At 37.0% G+C, this 18,369-nt stretch overlaps 4 protein-coding genes across 4 annotated transcripts; 1 reads left to right on the top strand and 3 right to left on the bottom strand.

The window, feature by feature from the left end:
* The first annotated feature begins 275 nt into the window (after positions 1-275).
* On the top strand, positions 276-755 carry LOC140798997 (uncharacterized). Its single transcript, XM_073153092.1, has one exon. It carries the CDS (start codon positions 276-278, stop codon positions 753-755), a length of 480 nt encoding a protein of 159 aa, XP_073009193.1.
* Positions 756-1,281: 526 nt separating this feature from the next.
* Positions 1,282-5,711, bottom strand: LOC140799093 (ras-related protein RABE1c). The gene is made up of 9 exons (XM_073153238.1): positions 5,438-5,711; positions 5,207-5,353; positions 2,614-2,686; positions 2,377-2,477; positions 2,224-2,289; positions 2,036-2,133; positions 1,847-1,909; positions 1,672-1,764; positions 1,282-1,588 (listed from the first exon to the last, which is right to left on the bottom strand). The coding sequence occupies exons 2-9, from the start codon at positions 5,277-5,279 to the stop codon at positions 1,505-1,507; spliced, it is 651 nt and encodes a 216-aa protein (XP_073009339.1). The 5' UTR covers positions 5,280-5,353; positions 5,438-5,711; the 3' UTR covers positions 1,282-1,504.
* Positions 5,712-12,255: 6,544 nt separating this feature from the next.
* LOC140798675 (small ribosomal subunit protein uS8-like) lies at positions 12,256-14,722 on the bottom strand. The gene is made up of 4 exons (XM_073152660.1): positions 14,592-14,722; positions 12,898-13,041; positions 12,663-12,823; positions 12,256-12,548 (listed from the first exon to the last, which is right to left on the bottom strand). Exons 2-4 carry the CDS (start codon positions 13,028-13,030, stop codon positions 12,450-12,452), a joined length of 393 nt encoding a protein of 130 aa, XP_073008761.1. The 5' UTR covers positions 13,031-13,041; positions 14,592-14,722; the 3' UTR covers positions 12,256-12,449.
* Positions 14,723-17,056: 2,334 nt separating this feature from the next.
* On the bottom strand, positions 17,057-17,852 carry LOC140798673 (probable histone H2A.5). The gene is made up of 2 exons (XM_073152658.1): positions 17,605-17,852; positions 17,057-17,508 (listed from the first exon to the last, which is right to left on the bottom strand). The coding sequence occupies exons 1-2, from the start codon at positions 17,812-17,814 to the stop codon at positions 17,278-17,280; spliced, it is 441 nt and encodes a 146-aa protein (XP_073008759.1). The 5' UTR covers positions 17,815-17,852; the 3' UTR covers positions 17,057-17,277.
* Between the last annotated feature and the right edge of the window lie 517 nt (positions 17,853-18,369).

Raw genomic sequence — 18,369 nt, 5'->3', positions numbered from 1 at the left:
GATCCAAATCTAGAAGCAAAGAAGGACTAAGTTGTCGCGTCAACACAACCAACTGCTTATTACGTGCCACCTCAATCACGGACACAGCCTAGCAAGTAACAACTAGCTAGCTCGCTATAAATCTGGAAGAGGACTAACTAATAGGCATATATGTTGTATGTGTAGACGTCTCATTGCACTCAAAGTGAGTAAAGATTTCGTCTATTTTTTTGATTGTTTTTTTGATGAAGAGATTTAGATCAGGAGAAGGAAAAGTAGAGGGGGAGAGCCTCAGCATGGCTAATGTGTTGATGTTACTATCAAAAGGCGGCTGCGGTGTCCACGGCGATGATAATAAAGACAACGTGAAAGAATCTTCACCGGGCCGCGTGTTTGAGTGCAAGACGTGCAGCCGCCGGTTCACGTCTTTCCAAGCGCTCGGGGGGCACCGTGCGAGCCACAAGAAGCTGAGGATGGCCGGCGGGGATTGCGACGGCGAGGGGCGGGCTGGGCTCGGGAAGCCGCGGGTGCACGGCTGCCCGATTTGCGGGCTCGAGTTCGCCGTCGGGCAGGCTCTTGGGGGGCACATGAGGCGGCACCGTGGGGGCGCCGGCGGGTGCTGCGACAACGGTAACGAGAAGAAGGCAGGAGAGAGGAGGATGCTCTGTTTGGACTTGAATTTGGCGCCACCGGAGAGTGATGTGGAGGAGTGCTGGGATACTGCCCTTGGCATGCATAGAGTGCATCAGATTCCTATAGTGGATTTCTTTTACTAAATCTTGATGACCTTTTTGTATATTATTGATCTATAATAACTATAATTGTAGGGTTTGATTTAGATTCATGTAAAGTTGGTCCCATTTTTAATATAAAAGAAGGTCATCTTTTCATATGTTGAATGTTTCCTTTTCGTTGTTGTTGTACATAATACTAATATGTAGTTTATTTTGTTCTTAATTTTTTTCTCGTCAAGTGCTGCAATTATAGACCTACAAAATACTATTCAATGTTCTTCCATGAGGCAACCATTGGTGTTATGATATGACAGCAAGTAAATATCAAACTGTTAGAGGATTCAACATGATACTACTATCAAGCATTTTTTTTTTCCTGACAAACTCTGAACAGTTGACCACACTCTTATCACGACTACAACTATCTCATGGTCTCAGAGGAAATTTCCAATGTTCGATGGGTTTTAAATGTTTATTGTCTCCAACTTAGAAGAAGAAAGAAAGAGAGGTAGTCATGATAGGCGTGTGGTCAACTAGTAGTAGCCCAGAGAAGAAAAACAAACGAAAATAAAATAAAACGGTGTTAAATAGTATGAAGATAAAAGAGTTCGCCATCTCAGCAAATGCAATAACAGTATTACACACTGAGTTGTTGTTGCAAAGAATCAAAGGTCAAAGATACAAGCACCAGAGTATCATCATTATCTTCATAGGGACATTCTCCTATAACAAGCAAATTAGTTCCCAATGTAAGTCGACAATCACTGGACAGCCACAACCATGCTGCTCCTTCAGGAACCGCAGCAGGCCGATCTCTGTGCTGCCGCACTTTCAGCGGACGCCTGGTCTGGTTTGTTAATCTTAATCGTTCGTTCCTGCAAGCACAACGAAGTTCCTGAGCGCCATTTGCTAGGAAAGGGAGAGTTTGCAATGTGGCATTAGTATAAGTTACTTGTACCTCAGGTTTTGAATCAGTCTCAGCAAGCCTTTGCTTGATATCTCTAGCTATTGAAAAGAAAACCTGCTCCACATTTAGGTTTGTCTTTGCACTCTGGATTGTAAATAATAGACAATCAGAAATGAAAATTGATGCTCTTAATAGGAACTGGGGATTCAGAATATCTACTACTCACCGTTTCGAAAAACTTAATGCCATATTCATCAGCGAGTGCTTGCCCCTTTGCAGTAGGAACAGCCTGGAGGAAAGCAATTTAAATGTAAGAATATGTACCAACTGAGATTCAACAAATAGGCAAAGATAAAAGCATCTAGATTTTTAACGTCAATGATTTAAAAGGGCATGTCAATCCTTTCGAACATACCCTTTTGCTTTCATCCATATCAGCCTTGTTGCCCACCAAAATTTTGTTGACATTGTCAGAAGCATGTTGTTCGATATTCCGAATCCAGTTTCTTATGTCTATTAAGTTTCATGAAGCAGAATAACAATAATAAGAAAAGGAGGTGTGGATAAAAATTTATCGAGAGAAGCAGTAAAAAGAGACAGTACTGTTAAAAGATGACTCGTCGGTGACATCATAAACAAGCAAAATACCCATGGCCCCTCGATAATATGCTGCAATCAAAAATTTCAGTTTACTTCGGCAAAAAAGCTTTATCCTGTTAATCCTTGGTCAAAATGAAAGAAAGCAAACCAGCCTACCAGTTGTGATGGTTCTGAAACGTTCCTGACCAGCTGTGTCCCAAATTTGTAGTTTAATCCTCTTACCATCCAGTTCAATAGTTCTTATCTTGAAGTCAATGCTATATAAAGACAAGACTTGTGAGATCAATAAGACAAGAATCCACAACATGTGCAGCTGGAGAAAAATGAAAAGAAAAGAAAGGAAAAGAGGACAATCTTTAAAAATAGACAGTTTGTCCCTGTGGCAAAACCTACCCAATTGTGGTAATGAAGCTGGTGGTGAAGGAACCATCAGAGAACCGGAGGAGGAGGCAACTCTTACCGACACCTATGAGAAAAGAGTTCCATGTCAAGGGACTTTACAAGGAGAAGTCAAGATAACTATTTATCATGAGAACTAAAATGAACCATGAGTAAAACGGGCCTGATTTCCTATTCAATACAACAGAGAAACAAATAAAAGACAAACATAGTACACATAGGAAAAGCTCTTGGGATCTCATCCACTAAATTATTTTGTCTCATCTCTCTAGCATAACATAACCAGCTTCACAATAAAAAAGAAGTTTAAAGAACAAAAGATAGACTCCAGTGCAGAAACGATAGCATCCTAGTCGAGGGTTAGCTTTTCCATATAGAGGTTGATTACTTCACTTTCAGATATAAATTTGAAATTGAAATTGCAGGTGGGATCTTCGCTCAAAGATACCACATGACAACTCCTATGTAAATACAACAACATCTAGCTCAAACAATATCACAGTTTGAAATTTCCAACTAACCTTAAATAAATATATAATTCAGCATCCCAATATCCCAAATCCCAAATTTGACATTGAAAGTTCTCTTTTAAAAATCACACAACAGCAGAAGAAAGGAGGAAACCATTTGCAGCTCACACATCGTTAACAGGGATTATGAATCTTGTAACAAATAAATCACATGTTTCCCAAAAACACTTGAATGCTAAATTGCTAACAAGTCCAAACAGGCAAACACTAGTTACCTAAACTCCTAGTTCAAACTAGCTCACATCAAAAGAAGATTCACAAATGTGGCTGATAAAACATCAGAAAAGTAACCAGTGATGCTACTACTAGACAGAAATAACATAACAAAGAAATCGGTTCTCAGAATTAAAGCTTATCCGAGTTACTTGATCCCTTTAACATTTGTACTGATATTGGCCTACAGAGTTGCCTTTATTCTTTGTTTCTTATTTTCATGCATCTTGGGAAGGTTGATCTACACCCAGATTGCCCTTGATCACAGTATTTCTGGGTTCCTTTTATATATTCTGTGCTTTTAAGACACTTTTGCGGGGATTTATAATGCTTAGGGCAATTTCTTGACTTTAATTTTATCTGTTTTATATGTTCTTGATGTACCTAAGGTTTCGAAATGATGGTTGGAAAACTAGGCTAGAAACTTAGCCTGAGGGTTTTACCATAACTACCTCAATTATGTGATTTTTGTTTCCTCTAGGAAGTTAGCAATAAATTAAAAAAATTTACATAGCTTAAAAGTTGGTCATAGAAAGCAGAAACAAGAAATTCATCCTTAGAGCTTTTCAATTTTGAAGTTGTTCTCTAGTCAGATCTACATTATGGTAAAGAGCTTAAATGAGGATAATGACTTATAAGATGTTTCAAATTGAATAGGTAAAACCTTGAAGACGTAAGATATGTATTTATGCCAAAGAAAACCCTCTTTGGCAGTATATTGTTGATCATTACATTCATAACGAAAATCGCTCAAGGAATCATGGAGTTTTTGCTTTTCTTTCTTTTGGGAGTTAGAAATGCATCGACGAAGTTGCAAGCCTAATCCCATACAAGACAGCACTTAGTGACCAAAAACCTAGATATATGTTTGTCTTTTCTGCTTAGGAAGGCTGCCAAGTATCTAAGGCTCGCATCAATTTTGGGATTGAAGAAGCGAAACATGTACCATATAGATAGCCATACCCCTATTTCTAAAAGTTGTTTCAGTTAATATTAAACTAGGCCACGCCCAAAACATGGCTCAAAAAATAAAAAATAAAAAAAATCACTCATTATTAAGCCCATATTAAAACAGATAGATAGCCAAGTATCCATACTAATTACTAATATATGAGAAACGGAAATGATTATAGAATCTTGAAAACAATTAAAAGGAAATTACTAAAAAGATGACTGTGGGATTCTAATGTTAATATTCTATTTCTACCAAAAGATATAGTCCTAGGGGACTCTGAATCAACGATGTTGCAGTTAAAATTGAGTACGCCACTTTGCACAGATTCAGTGAATCAAACATAAGCGACATAGAAGCCACGTCCAAAGGCTTGGCTTTGGATCAAATATGTGCCTTAGCAGTTAACGGGCACAAATTTTAGATATGAATGATGCAAGACCTAGATATATATACAGATCATATATTTCTACAGCTAACTCAAAGCAATTTAGGAAACAATAGCCTCGTCTACTGGCTGTACCAGAGTCTCGACCGTAGCTCAACCAAACAAAAGGACAAAGAAACTTTCGAGAACGAGAGAAAAAAAAATATGGTAGAAATCATTGGCAATTCACGAATCTTAATTTAATCACAGTAACATCCTAAAAGATCTAATTCTTAGGAAATGAAATCCACAGCCTAATCAGATCACTGCCAAATGGCACAGTCCTACATCCCCAAATCCTCAATTTTGCGCGCCTAGAGATCTCCAAAACATACCTCCGATTACCCCTATCCCCTATCCCCAAAATCGATTTTTTTTTAAAACAACGACAAACGAACAGCCATTCCGATCATAAAACATGAAAACTAAGTGGAAATTACAAGATCCCGCCTAAAATAACCTTACCGCTGTCACCGATCAGGAGAAGTTTTATGAGATAATCGTAATCCGCCCTAGCTCTAGCAGGTGGCGCAGCCATTGAAAGTGAAGAAGAAGAAGAAGAAGACGACCACCAGAAAACCGATCGCGAGGCAAGAATCCCTAATCCCTAACCTAAAGAAGAGATCAAAACACCGCAATTAGGGTGACAAATCGAATGGGGAAATGGGGATCAAGAGAGAGAAGAGAAATCCGTACCGGATTCAGCTGAGATCGATCGAATGGAGATGGGGGAGAGGGTCCGGCTCACGATATTTTCCTTTATTTCTCCCCTCTTCTTGTAATTGCCAGTTCTCCTCCCTCGAATGCCAGACTGGTTCTCCACGGGGTCTTGTCACTCTCCGGTGCGTTTAAACTCATCCTTGGGTCCTTGCCGACTTCTTCGCGGCGAAAAATCCGACCCGGTAAGCTAGACGGATCCGAAACGATCGGAATACTACCATACTAGTGCTTTCATTAACGTTTAAACCTTGAATTCAAATTAATTTGAGCAAGCTTAATTTAGAGATATAAATTAACGTATAATAATGATATAAAGACCAAAGTTCATAAATTTGGGTAACTCGAATTACGCATCAAATTAAATATTTAAAGTGGGCAAGAAGACTTTGGGCATAAACAAATAAATGAGTTGGTGACCGGTGAGGGCGATTGGTGAGGTGTGGTCACCTCCGAGTTGCTGAGTCATACGAACATGGCTTGCATCTTTTTCTAATTGCACCTTGCTCAGGAGCTATCAACTTTTTTTTTAAAAATAATTTCCTTCTCACTGCATAAACTATCATCATTTTTTACTAATAATTTACTAAATTTATATATAATGACCTCTAAATTTTTATTTATGATACATAATAATTCCATAATAAATAGATAGTTCAAGAGGTAATTATGTACCGAAAAAAAATTTAAAGATTTGTTGTGAAAAAATGTGAGGTGAATATAAAATTATTCATTTTTTCACGTAACTCTAATTCTTTGAACTTATGTTTGTGATACATAAACCCTATGAACTATTAAAAATATCTTAAGTGCATATTCCGTTAGGTGTGTAAGTTAATTGATCAACTATATAATATGTTACCTCAGTCTCGCTTGCTTTAGAAATAAGATTAATTTTAAAATAAGTATTATTTTTTATTATTCTTAAAATGAGATTTTTATTCTAAAAATAACTATCTATATGTTTACTTATATTTGAGAATAAAAGTCTAATAATTAACTTTAATTTGATATAAAGTGAAGAAAATATGTTTTAATTTTTTAGAAAATTAGGATAAATACTATTTGATTTAATATAAAATAGATTGATGGGATAGATATTAAGAGTAATGTAACGCTCCCGTCCGCACGGGCACGGGCACGTGCACGCACACGCGCCCACACGGCACGCGCGGCGCACGCGATAGGTCGGGTGGGGCCCGTCACGCACAGATAGTCTCCTGTGCACAAATAATCATGACATCATCAAATAAAACCTGCTAACCTATCCATGATCACATAATCCATCACCAAATAGATTATATTATTAATCAAATAAACAAGTTAACATATGAATATCCTAGTCCACAATAATATACATTAGACTAAGACCAACATAGGCCACAACAAACCATCAAAATACAACTAAAATAACTAATACAAGAGTACACTGTGATTCGACCTGTAATATCCAAATCATCGTCTAATACAATAGTGTACAAATATCAAATACTAGTACAACTCAATTTCTATTTAAACTATCATCTATATTGTCTCGCATCTATAGCTCACCTCACCATCGTTCTAAAATATCTTCTCAAGATATCTCAAATCGCTATCACGTACTACATATCTGAGAGGGTTAGAAAAGAAATAAAGAGAGTCATGAGCAAAATGCTCAGTGAATAAACCTTACCATGAATCAGTGATGTCAAACAGAAAGTAAATCATGTACTGAATAATATGAATCAAAAAGAGCATTATGTCATGAATAAGTATATGAATGTTCCTCAATAATACATAAATAAATAATAGATAACATATCATGTCATAACTGATAAAATATATAATTATCGACAATGTATAAATAAATCTCCATATCATATCATTATCATAACTCTCTCTCTCTCAAATATGACACATAATGCATGTCGACCATGACCATGCTATGATATCAAATACAACCATATATGATGCATATTGATCACTTGATAATCAGGTAACTAATTGATAATGAAATCATATGCATTTCTTAACATCACAATCATTACCGACATCTTGGTATAATATCATCATACTAGACCACTGTGCACAGTCAACATCCGGTACCCGGTCTCAACATTATGCCCGGAGGTTCGCATACTCTGTCATCCGCAAGAGTATCTCAAATATAATAATACCCCACCACCCGCTAGGGTATCAACATCCATCCAGACCGGGCACCCACATATGCCCTAGCGAACGGCATGTGTCCGATTGTCTGTGCGCACAGACTCAACTGACCTCGGACATGGGTCACGAGATATCGCATATCAGCGATCATAATTATCACTCCAGGCACCCCTAACCCTGGCGCCTACTCGGGTATCCTCACGCTTTCTATCAACTATCCTATTAATCATATTTCATGCTTTTCTTCTAAATGCCGAATTACATGCATATATCCAGTATGATAACGAGTCAATGCATAACAAGAATTTAGGTGGAACAGATATCAAGAGAAAAATAATGCAATATAGACTCCAACTATGTATCTGACACATGCATACTCCTGGTAGTTTATCACATGCACACTCATACTAGAAATCATTCCGACACAAAGTCATAACAGTATAATCATCTTTAATCATCTCCATTTATCATCATCATACTCATATCTGAGATCAGCCTAATTCTATGCATGATAAAAATATGCTCGACTGTAATCATCTCTAGATAAAATCATATAATCATGCTGGAGGCCAAAACATGCATGCACATAATACATAATATAACCTAATTTAAGAAAGGCGTCTAGGGGATAAGACTACTCACAGTCTGATCAGAAGACACAAACCACACATCTATCACGTCCGTCGGTTAACCGAGTGACACTCATTGCTAGCAAGGTCTACGGGGCCTCAAATAAGGGGTTTAAGATCTGAAAATGTTTAAGTAGCAAGAAGTTAGTCGTTCATCTAATTAAAATTTGTTCATGTAAAATATGATGATTTATTAGATTTTAGAATTTCTACTTATCTTTATAACTGGCTAGATTTTTAATTATAAATAAAAATATAAATATAGATAAAAACTTAATTATAATTAAATTATATCTTGATTAATTAGGGACTATGTAGTCATTACTTTATAAAATAATAAATAAATACATAAGCCGATTATTTTATTTGCTACAAAATAATAATGTATAATAAATTATTAGAATTATTTAAAATGTATCTCATAAAAATATTAGTATATAAATTTGATAATTATAATTTGCAAATCTATATATTAATCTAATAGAGATATAAATAAATATGAGTATTACTTATATTTATACCTAATTAATCATTGATTATACAAATTATAATTAATACTAATCATATTGAAGAATATATATTATTATTAAAATAATTAATGTCTAAATAATCTATTTATATTAATTAAGAAGGAAAAACCTAAATAAATAATATCAATAAAATAATTAATTAATTAAAACACTGCCATCAGTGCTGGGCTGAGCCCAGCACTGTGTAGAAGAAAAAAAGGAGTAGAAGCCGAGGAGGAGGAAGAAAAAGAAAGAAAGCAGGAGAAGAAGAAGGAGGAGGAGAAGAAGAAGAAGAGGAAGAAGGGAGGAGAAGGAGAAGAAGAAGAGAGGAGAGGAGCTGAGGGAAAAGAAAGGAGAAAGGAAGAAGAAATAAGAAAGGAGAAGAAGAAGAAGAAGAAGAAGAAGAAGAAGAAGAAGAAGAGGAAGAGAAGAAAGAGAGAAGGTGAGGGAGGGGGTTGCGGACCCGGGCCGGCGAGGAGGTCACCGACTACTGCTGGCCAGCCGGCGGCTCGGCTCTGACGAGCCCGAGCTCGGGCGAGAGCGAGAGAGAGAGAGAGAGAGAGAGAGGAAAAGCTTCTCACCGGCGACGACGAGCCGACGTCGGCAACGAGGAGTGCGAAATAGAGTGGAGAGAGAGTGGAGTGAGAGAGAGACCGAGAGAGATAGATAGATAGAGAGAGAGAGAGAGAAGAGGCGGTGGAGGGGGGTTGCGGCGGCGCCGGGGCCCGCCACGGCCAGCTGGCCGCAGCTTGTTGGCTGTGACAATGACAGCGGGCGCGTGGCACCCCTACCACGCAAGCTACATGAGCAGTTTGCATGGGCACGAGGCCGGCCATAGTGTGGCCGGCCACGTCGTGCCAAAATTTTTTTTTTTTTTGGGGTTTGGGTTGTTACATGTAAATTAATAATTAAGTTAGTATGCACTATAATATGTACTTTTGATGAATAGTATTTGTCTTATAGAATATGTCATTATAATATTTAGTTATTATTTTGAAATAAGTAGTATGTTCTTGATTAAGAAAAAAGTTATTCCTAAAGTGAATTAAACTTACAAAATTTAGACGAAAGAAGAAAGAAAAAGTTTAACTTATCAAAATACTCTATCTTCTACAATTAGATAGGTCATTTAATTTTTTCCATCTACTACAATTAGATAGGTAAGATATTTTTAATAGTTTAAAAGTTCTATCTATAAACAAAAGTTTCATGTAAAAAAAAAATAGTTCAAGAGATTTAAGTATAATTATCTTTATTTTTTATTTAAGTATGCGCCATAGTTGCATGGCGTCAGAAGAATCCAAAAAGTCTACTACGACTATAAGGAATAAATAGATTATTCTAACATGTTATTCTGTTCCATTCTATAATTCATACATTAACTCTTAAATGCATTGATATAATTATCCCTAAACCTCCTAAACTCTTGCTCATCTTCGCATAGAATTCCTCATGCATTTTCCCCAACATTAATTATAAGAAAACCTCAAAATATCTCTTTTGTTAGTTATTTATTAGAATTTTTTTCGTTTGAAATGTTACATGTGAGTATGATGGGACTAATTATAAGTCATATTATATACATTTCTACTACTATTTTAGGAGAAAGAAATAGAGAAAAGTTAAAAATTAAATAGTCATTTAATACATTTTTTAATTGACACCATTCCAGATGAGAGGGTTTCTATGGATTCAAGAGTCAATGTGTACTTTTAAAAAAAAAGAAAAGGCCATGGGGTGAATATAAATATGAGCAAAAGTTGAGTGTTCTTAATTTAATTATTCCTATATTATATATAGGGCCTAACTAAAAGGCAACAATTTCCAGGCTTGCTTAAGAAAAAGAAATTCTCATATTTCATTATAGTATTTTAGTATGACTAATGATCAGAATTTCTTGTATTTTTTTATTACTTATCTTTAAAGTTATATTCAACAAACTGGGTTATAATAAAATCAAATCATATATATATATATATATATATATAATTTAATAAAAAATTTACTAAATTTCAATTCCGATATCATCTAGAGAGTCTCCGCGAAAAGTCCTGTGGTAGACGACGTGGCAATTTGAGGGTATTCAAATTGAGATGATCGAACTTTCGACAAAAAGGGCCTAACAAGTCACAAAGTATTTATAAGTAATAATAAAAGTAATAACCAGACGCCAAGAGGTGAGGAATATAATTTACAAGAAAGAGAGTGAGATGTGCTTCAAAGCATATGCTAAGAAGATCCTGGCAGCGTCTCTACCAAAAGGTCACCCCACCAACTAAAGCTCCCATTATTTCCTCTCTCTCTCTCTCTCTCTCTCTCTCTCTCTCTCTCATTCTCTATTCCTACCTATTAAAGCAAAGCTCCCTTCTCCCATGAACGCCCTCTTGCATTCCTACAGGATTCAGAGGCCATTCATGGACCCTCGGAAGAATGGCCTGGCAACGTCGAGGCGGTGACGATCGGCGAGGCAGAGGCCTGTGTAGGGCAACTTAGAATCTTTGGCAGTACTCTTACTTTTTACTCGTGTTGTAGTAGAGATGGGATTTATGATATATCCATCATTACCTCTAATATAGAAGACCACTCTTTCGAGTTGAGATATTATTATCTTCTTCTTCTTCTTCTTCTTTTGGATGATATATGTTTTATGCTTTAGAATTATATTTTGTTTCTAATATTTTACGAATATATAGTGTAGTTGGTAGATGCCTGATGAATGATGTGCCATGTATCATAGGAAGATGGAGTATTTACCAGATGGGATATATTAAGTACCATGTATCATAGAACTAATTTAGGAATCCCTAACTAGTTTAATAAATAAAAAAAATTTAATTTTTTTCTATGTAATCAAGTTTACTCTAAAGTGTTACGGTTATAAGAAAAATCCACAGACTGTTGGAAAAATGTCTGATTATCTCTGGTTATGAGTTAAGCTTTTTGGAGAAAAGGAGTATTCTCATATGGGTTGTGACAACGAACACCTTGCCGACTATAGTCTATAGGAGGAGAATCTTATTCTTACGTTATCAAATTAGGTTATAGGTGATATGGATCATTTACCAAACAACACATTATGCCATAAATAAGGATTAAAGATATTTTACTTTCACAAATCATTTTACCCTCTGAAATTTATTTGCACTTTTAACTAAATTATAACTATTAATTTTTTCAGCCAATACTAATATCTTTACCTTTTAAAGCTAAAAATTATTATCAACTTACACAAATAACACTTTATCAGTTAAACTTTTATTTTATAACAGTAAGCTACCATAAACCTTCTGTAGAGTTATTTAAGTCATTTTGTTATCTTCATTGACAATCTCTCTATTTATAGTCTAGTTGAAAATACAGGACGGTGTAGTAATATATAATTTAGCAGGTTGACATAATCTCAACAACATAATAAGTCACCGTTACATGATTATCACAATAAAACTAGGGATTTCTAAGGAATCAACCTGATTCAAGCCTCAGTTTCATGATAGACAACAAATCTGGATAGATGAATTTCAAATAGTTATATATATCAAAATAAAGCTCCATAATTTACTACTGCATTCAAAAGTTCATCAACTAAAAAACACAGAACCCAAGGAAAACACAAGAAAAAATAGCTATCAAAATCCTTCAAGATCTCAACGAGGACAGCCACAATTAACATGAGACATCCTCTATACTGGGACAAAACTCATTCTAGTAGAAAAACCCGAGCACTTTACCACCAACATTCTTCCGCCTTGCCTCTTCATGATCCATAATGCCAGCAGAAGTTGTCAGGACAATGTAACCGAACTGTACAACAATTTATCATGTTATCAGTCTAGTTAGTGCATAAGCACATGAATTAGGGTTAACATGTTAACTAGCAACATCTGGCCTCCAAGAAGTTAGGGTTAACAAACTGACCTGTCGTGAGGGAAGTAGCCTTGCAGTCCAAGGCTCAATTTCTTTGACACCAACATCGAATCGAGGGCTAATAACACCACATTTGTTCAACCTCCCATTCAACTCAACAACAATTTTACCAGCTCTATGATCATCGACATATTCAAATTCACCGATATATCCTGCAGACCAATGGTTACGAAATTAAATGATGCCACAACTTTTATATCAGCAGAAAATATATTACAAGGCTGACCATGCTTCTGCATAACCAGAAGGAACTTGATGATCACTTTTGATGATGGCCTAATCATGACCTGCCGCTTTCCGCGCTTCTCAGCATTGTACATACTCTTGAGAGCGTCATTCAGGACACTGACTCTCACCATTGCTTCCAAGCCTACAATAGGAACAAAGAACGGAAAGATAGATAAATACACAAAGGCACAGCTCTTCTGTTTGCACATGTCTACAACATGACATTATTAACAAGAAACAATATGCCAGATTATTCTGCACTGGAATCAATTGTTGTCTAGTTCAAAGTTCAAACGGCATAATCAACCACAAAACTCTAGCTTATTATGAACCGAGCTCAAGAAGAAAGTAGGTAGATATATGGGTTATGTCCATGTCAAGCTGATGGAGCAGCTAAACAAGTAGGAAACTTAACAACCTAATGTTGCATCAATTTTACCACATGGGAAACATGTAGAATTTGCAAGCAAGACCATATATATATATATAGTATATAATTTATAATGTGACAGATTGTCAATAAATGGGACAATAGTATGATAAAAAAAGAAAAATAAATCAGATACTAGACATCTTACTGTCTCTTAAAAACACTAATAACGCAATGTACAGTTTGTACGAAATGATTGACTTTCAATGCCTTTACTAAATCAATTCTAAAAACACAAGCTACAACAAGCCCAACCCATGTGCATATAGCACTCCAATGGAAAATCCATCAAATATTAACACTAATATCTAGTTGGAGTCTAACTCATAACTTCTATCATGAGTTAGTAAAATCCAACCACCGAGCTATGGTTGCAACACAACTTGACCAAACCAACTTATAGAGCTGCCCCAAACCATTTCATGGGAAAGGCCCATGAAAATCAAGAGGGGAAAAAAGGCGATTGACCACTATCAGAAATAGACAATTGCAGCTAGAAGTTCACATACAAGATATAACAAAACACATAAGCTTCTTAAATTTAACTGATTCAGAAGATATCCTAAAGGAAAATGTACTTAAAAAGTGTAGCTACAATATGATCCATATATATAATTTCCTCAGTCCTCAAGATCAAAATCAAGGTATTATTTGAGCAAAAGAGAAGCGTTAACACACAACCAACTAAGAACCATCAACCATGCTTAAAGTTGCATTTAACACCATTGTTATTGACATTCCATCACGAATACCAATGAGCTCCTACGATATGGCTTCGGTTAACAGTGAAACCATGGAAAATTTGGATATGATGTTCAACTGAACTAGCCATGAAGAATCCAAAATTCATCTAAAACAACCAACATGTGTAAATAGTAGTGAATAATGTGGACTCCTAATTCCGGATCACATAAAGTAACATTTTGTTTGTCAAGAGATCAATGCTTATATTGATATCTCAAGATCTAGAGAACCGCTCTGACTTATTTTCACATTAATATCAACAAGAGAACCAAATTTCTATCGATACAAATCATAGGCATGAAGATCTAACGCACATCCGTTATGGAACTGCAGGGTTAGGAAAAAACAAACATGAGATCCACGAATCTAACCAATGCGCATAAAAATTATTTGTCTCGCAACAATATGAACACAAACTAAATCAAAACGAAGTCTAGCATTATAGATCCGCCATTAAGAGAACGACGAGGCAAATAGATCGAGTACAACAAAGAGGACGAAGCATGTCGGAATCGGACCTTTTCGGAGTGCGACGACCGCGAGGAGAGCGCGGCTAAAACCCTAGCTCCGCGAGGACACGAATGAGAGTGGATAAAGAGAGGGGGGAGAAGGAGATCGATCGGAGAGGCTTAAAAGGGAGGGCTCGATGCGATATCGCCCACTTAAGACGTTTCCGTTCGTTTCAAACCCTTGGATCGTCATCCGACGGTTGTATCGTCCTTGCGCCAGGTTGCCCTAGAATTCGTGCGGCGTATCCTGATCTGAAGCAGGAAAATCCTACTTCCGCAAGCCCGGTATCTCCACGTGTCCTAAACGGGTTGCAGATATCCTAGGAAATCAATCATCAGAAAGCACGAATATTGAAGCAAATTGACTATAGAAATACCAACCAACTCTGGAGTTGGTAAGTATCTTGCTCATGACCAAGATGGTCATGAGTTCAATTCCAACCCCAAACAATATTGTGGAGAAATTGTTTAGTGGTTGGTAGTTTGGTGGCTTGGCTCAATTCGGTTGATGGCTCGGTAGTGCGGTTAGCTTAGAAGAACAGCTTGACAACGCAACGGCTTGGAGCAGGTCTCGGCGGCGTTTGATTCGAAGCAATTGTTCGGCGACGTCTATGGCTTAAAGCCTAGACTAAACAGCTAAATGCTCGGTGGGGCCTAATGTGTCTTTGTATCTAGGGAGGGTTGGCCCTTTGTCCAGCCCATATCTAGCCTTCCAGCTCATGAATGATAAAAAAAAAAAAAAAAATTGACTATAGAAGTCTATAATCTCTATCCTGTCCTATCACCCACTGATGTCAGAAATCAATCTTCTATTCAAGTCCACGTTAATAGACAAGATACTTAGATCTCATTTCAAAGGTGCATCCACGGAATAAATCAAAAGAATTAGACTGGAGAAAGCAAGAGAGCGATGATGAAGTCATAACTCAGTGAATGTAACGAATGAATGGATATGGGGAAAGAAAGAGATCTCGTGTTCCATGCGATTGGATGATGGGAGGTCGTCCAGAGATTAGTTTAAATTTCTCTTAGATTCTAGTATTACAGTCTTCTTGTTGATACCAGCCAGCCATTCGAGTTTTACATTGCAGGAGGTCATACTTCTTGATTACGATTTGAGATCAATCAACAACCCATTACATCCACTGTTCAAGAAGCTACTAATATGTTGGAAGTCCCACTTCCTGTTTTAATAGTTTGATATATGCAGTCTTAGAAGAGCTTAGTAATATTCACCAAAGAATCACCAATGGATGGATACTCAAATATTTGCACGAGTGTTTCCAAGTTCAAACCCCATTGGAGCACCATGAAATTCCTAATGCTCTCAGAAAAAATATTCACCAAAGAATCGTTTTATAACTGGTAGTGAAGAAAGATTTCTTCAGATAAAAGACTTATCCCTGTTTGCAAGGCAATAAAAGAAAACATGACCATGAAGGACATAAAGAACAAACTGATCAAAAGAAGCACCAATTAGAAAGCATCTAACATCTCGACATGCAAATAGAATCAAGTTTAAATACTGGAAATGGAGCAAGAAAAACTTGGATGTTAGATGACAGCCGGCTGCTGCTTTAACTGCAACAATGTAAGAGCATTCCTTGATGGCATCAATCAAGTAACAAGAAAATTCATACTTTTTCCAGTAAGAAGGTGAGCTTGTGCTACGCTTGGTGGAAGCTCTGTGCTCTATTATCCTGCCTCTATTTGGAAGCCAATGCACATCAATATTAGAGTAAATTCAGGCAAGAAGATTAAAATCTTACTTTTTCGAAGTTTTTCTCTGGCTAATCAGGTAAAACAAAAGCATATCAGACAGGGCAATACAATTCCATCACACAATCTATTCCGAGACAACCGAATGAATGATAGCAACTACTAGTAGAATTGGGATCAGTCAGTCAAATGAAGCAGAAGTGTAAATGACATATTTCTTAAGGAAATATTAAGATACATACTCCAATAAATGCAATAGATTAAAGAAAAAGAAACAAACGCTAACAAAATTAATGTATATACCCTGGATTGAACCGAGCCTTTCTGATCAATTAGGGATATCGTCGGCTTATCGAGCAGTGAATTGTTTTCCAAAATAGAACAACAATGGGTAATCTCCATGAGCATAACACTTCTGAACTCATTCCATCATAGCTTATTCCCACAAGTTCAAGAATAGGACAAGCAACCAAGGAACGTTAAAAATACATCATCACTCAGTGACTCCACTATTCCCAGTTACTAAATTCTACATCAAATAAGAACTCATACAACTTTCAACGTAAACTAGCATATGCAAATAAAAAGTTCTACCTATGAATTACAAACATAACAACATAGCTTCAGAGCAACAATGACATAATCTATGTCAAACTAAAGCAACCACAAATATTTTAAACAGGATTAGAGTTTTGAGATTTCACACTCACCACCTTAAACATATATTCACATCTACTAAGGAGAACTCAATTGTAGACTTCTAGAATTGCAAGAAATATATACAAAAAATAAAATAAAAGGAAGACTCCTTGTACAAGAACTGGATCGATAATGCAAAGTCAAACTACAAAGTACCTCCTTCATATTTAACCATTCCATTTCATGCCATAACAGGAAAAAAAAACATAAAATATTCACAGAATTATATACAAAAAAGGGAAGAAAAAGGAGAAGACTAGCTGCGGGATCCAAATACCTACGCTTTGGGGGGAGATTTGGTCGCCTTCGGCGACTTGGCCTCCTTGCTCGCCGACTGCTTCGGCAAGAGCACGGGGTTAATATTAGGCAAGACTCCGCCGTGCGCGATCGTAACGCCGGCGAGGAGCTTCCCCAGTTCGTCGTCGTTTCGCACCGCCAGCAGCACGTGACGAGGTATGATCCGGCTCTTCTTGTTGTCACGTGCCGCGTTCCCGGCCAACTCCAGCACCTATAGGGGCAATTCCCGTCGAAACCTTCGTGAGATCCATAGAAGTAGGCGATGGGGATTAGCTCGTGGGAGTGGTAGAGAGGAAAAAAGGACTACCTCGGCGGCCAGGTATTCGAGGACCGCAGCAAGGTAGATGGGCGCGCCGGTACCGACGCGCTCGGAGTAACGGCCCATTTTGAGGTAACGGCCGATACGGCCCACGGGGAACTGCAGACCCGCCTTAACGGAACGGGAAACGGGCTTCTTCCTTGCCCCACCGCCCCTCCGGCCTCCGGCTCCCTTCTTCGCCCTTCCTCCGCCTTCCATCTCTCTCTCTCTCTCTCTCTCTCTCTCTCTCTCTCTCTGTCTCTGTGGGTGTTATGGACTTTTGCGTTATTCTTTTGGTTGTTTTCTGAGCCGTTGGATTGGGACCATTGTACGGTTGATAGGACCGTGAGATGGCGATCCGTGGGAGTGGGGCTCTGCAATGCTTGTACCCAATGCACGTGGTGGTGGGTGTGGACGTGTGATTGTGATTGTCTTTTATGAGTTAAATTACAAAATGCCACTTTAGATTTCTTTTTTCTTTTTTCTTTTTCTTTTTTTTCTTTATGTTAAGATCAAACTACCACTAAATTTTTATTTTTATTAATTTATACCACATGGTTTAGGTTAATGTGAATCGTCTCTTCTATCTTTTTCTCTATCTAATATTACAAGCCTTTAAATTAAGCTTTCTACATAATTATTATTAAAAACTTTGAAAAGTATTATAATTTCTGTTAAAATTATTATGCTCTTTGAAAAATATTATTATAATTAATTTTTAACACAATATATTTAACTATAAAATAGTATTTTTAACACTATATATTGAAAAAA

Source organism: Typha latifolia, chromosome 12 (genome assembly GCF_019914945.1).
Source record: "Typha latifolia isolate L0001 chromosome 12, TyphaL0001v2, whole genome shotgun sequence".
In the NCBI taxonomy this organism is placed as follows: domain Eukaryota; kingdom Viridiplantae; phylum Streptophyta; class Magnoliopsida; order Poales; family Typhaceae; genus Typha; species Typha latifolia.
This window is presented reverse-complemented; position numbering and strand designations above follow the sequence as displayed.

Excerpts from the sequence above, each read along its gene's own strand:
- LOC140798997 (XM_073153092.1), top strand. The coding sequence starts at position 276 with ATGGCTAATGTGTTGATGTTACTATCAAAAGGCGGCTGCGGTGTCCAC.
- LOC140799093 (XM_073153238.1), bottom strand. The coding sequence starts at position 5,279 with ATGGCTGCGCCACCTGCTAGAGCTAGGGCGGATTACGATTATCTCATA. Across the intron at positions 2,478-2,613 it reads AGCTTCATTACCACAATTGG|CATTGACTTCAAGATAAGAA; the intron begins GTAGGTTTTGCC and ends GTCTTTATATAG. Across the intron at positions 2,134-2,223 it reads CGACGAGTCATCTTTTAACA|ACATAAGAAACTGGATTCGG; the intron begins GTACTGTCTCTT and ends GAAACTTAATAG.
- LOC140798675 (XM_073152660.1), bottom strand. The coding sequence starts at position 13,030 with ATGGTGAGAGTCAGTGTCCTGAATGACGCTCTCAAGAGTATGTACAAT. Across the intron at positions 12,824-12,897 it reads TCTGGTTATGCAGAAGCATG|GATATATCGGTGAATTTGAA; the intron begins GTCAGCCTTGTA and ends ATTGGTCTGCAG. Across the intron at positions 12,549-12,662 it reads GGCTACTTCCCTCACGACAG|TTCGGTTACATTGTCCTGAC; the intron begins GTCAGTTTGTTA and ends ATTGTTGTACAG.
- LOC140798673 (XM_073152658.1), bottom strand. The coding sequence starts at position 17,814 with ATGGAAGGCGGAGGAAGGGCGAAGAAGGGAGCCGGAGGCCGGAGGGGC. Across the intron at positions 17,509-17,604 it reads TCGAATACCTGGCCGCCGAG|GTGCTGGAGTTGGCCGGGAA; the intron begins GTAGTCCTTTTT and ends TTGCCCCTATAG.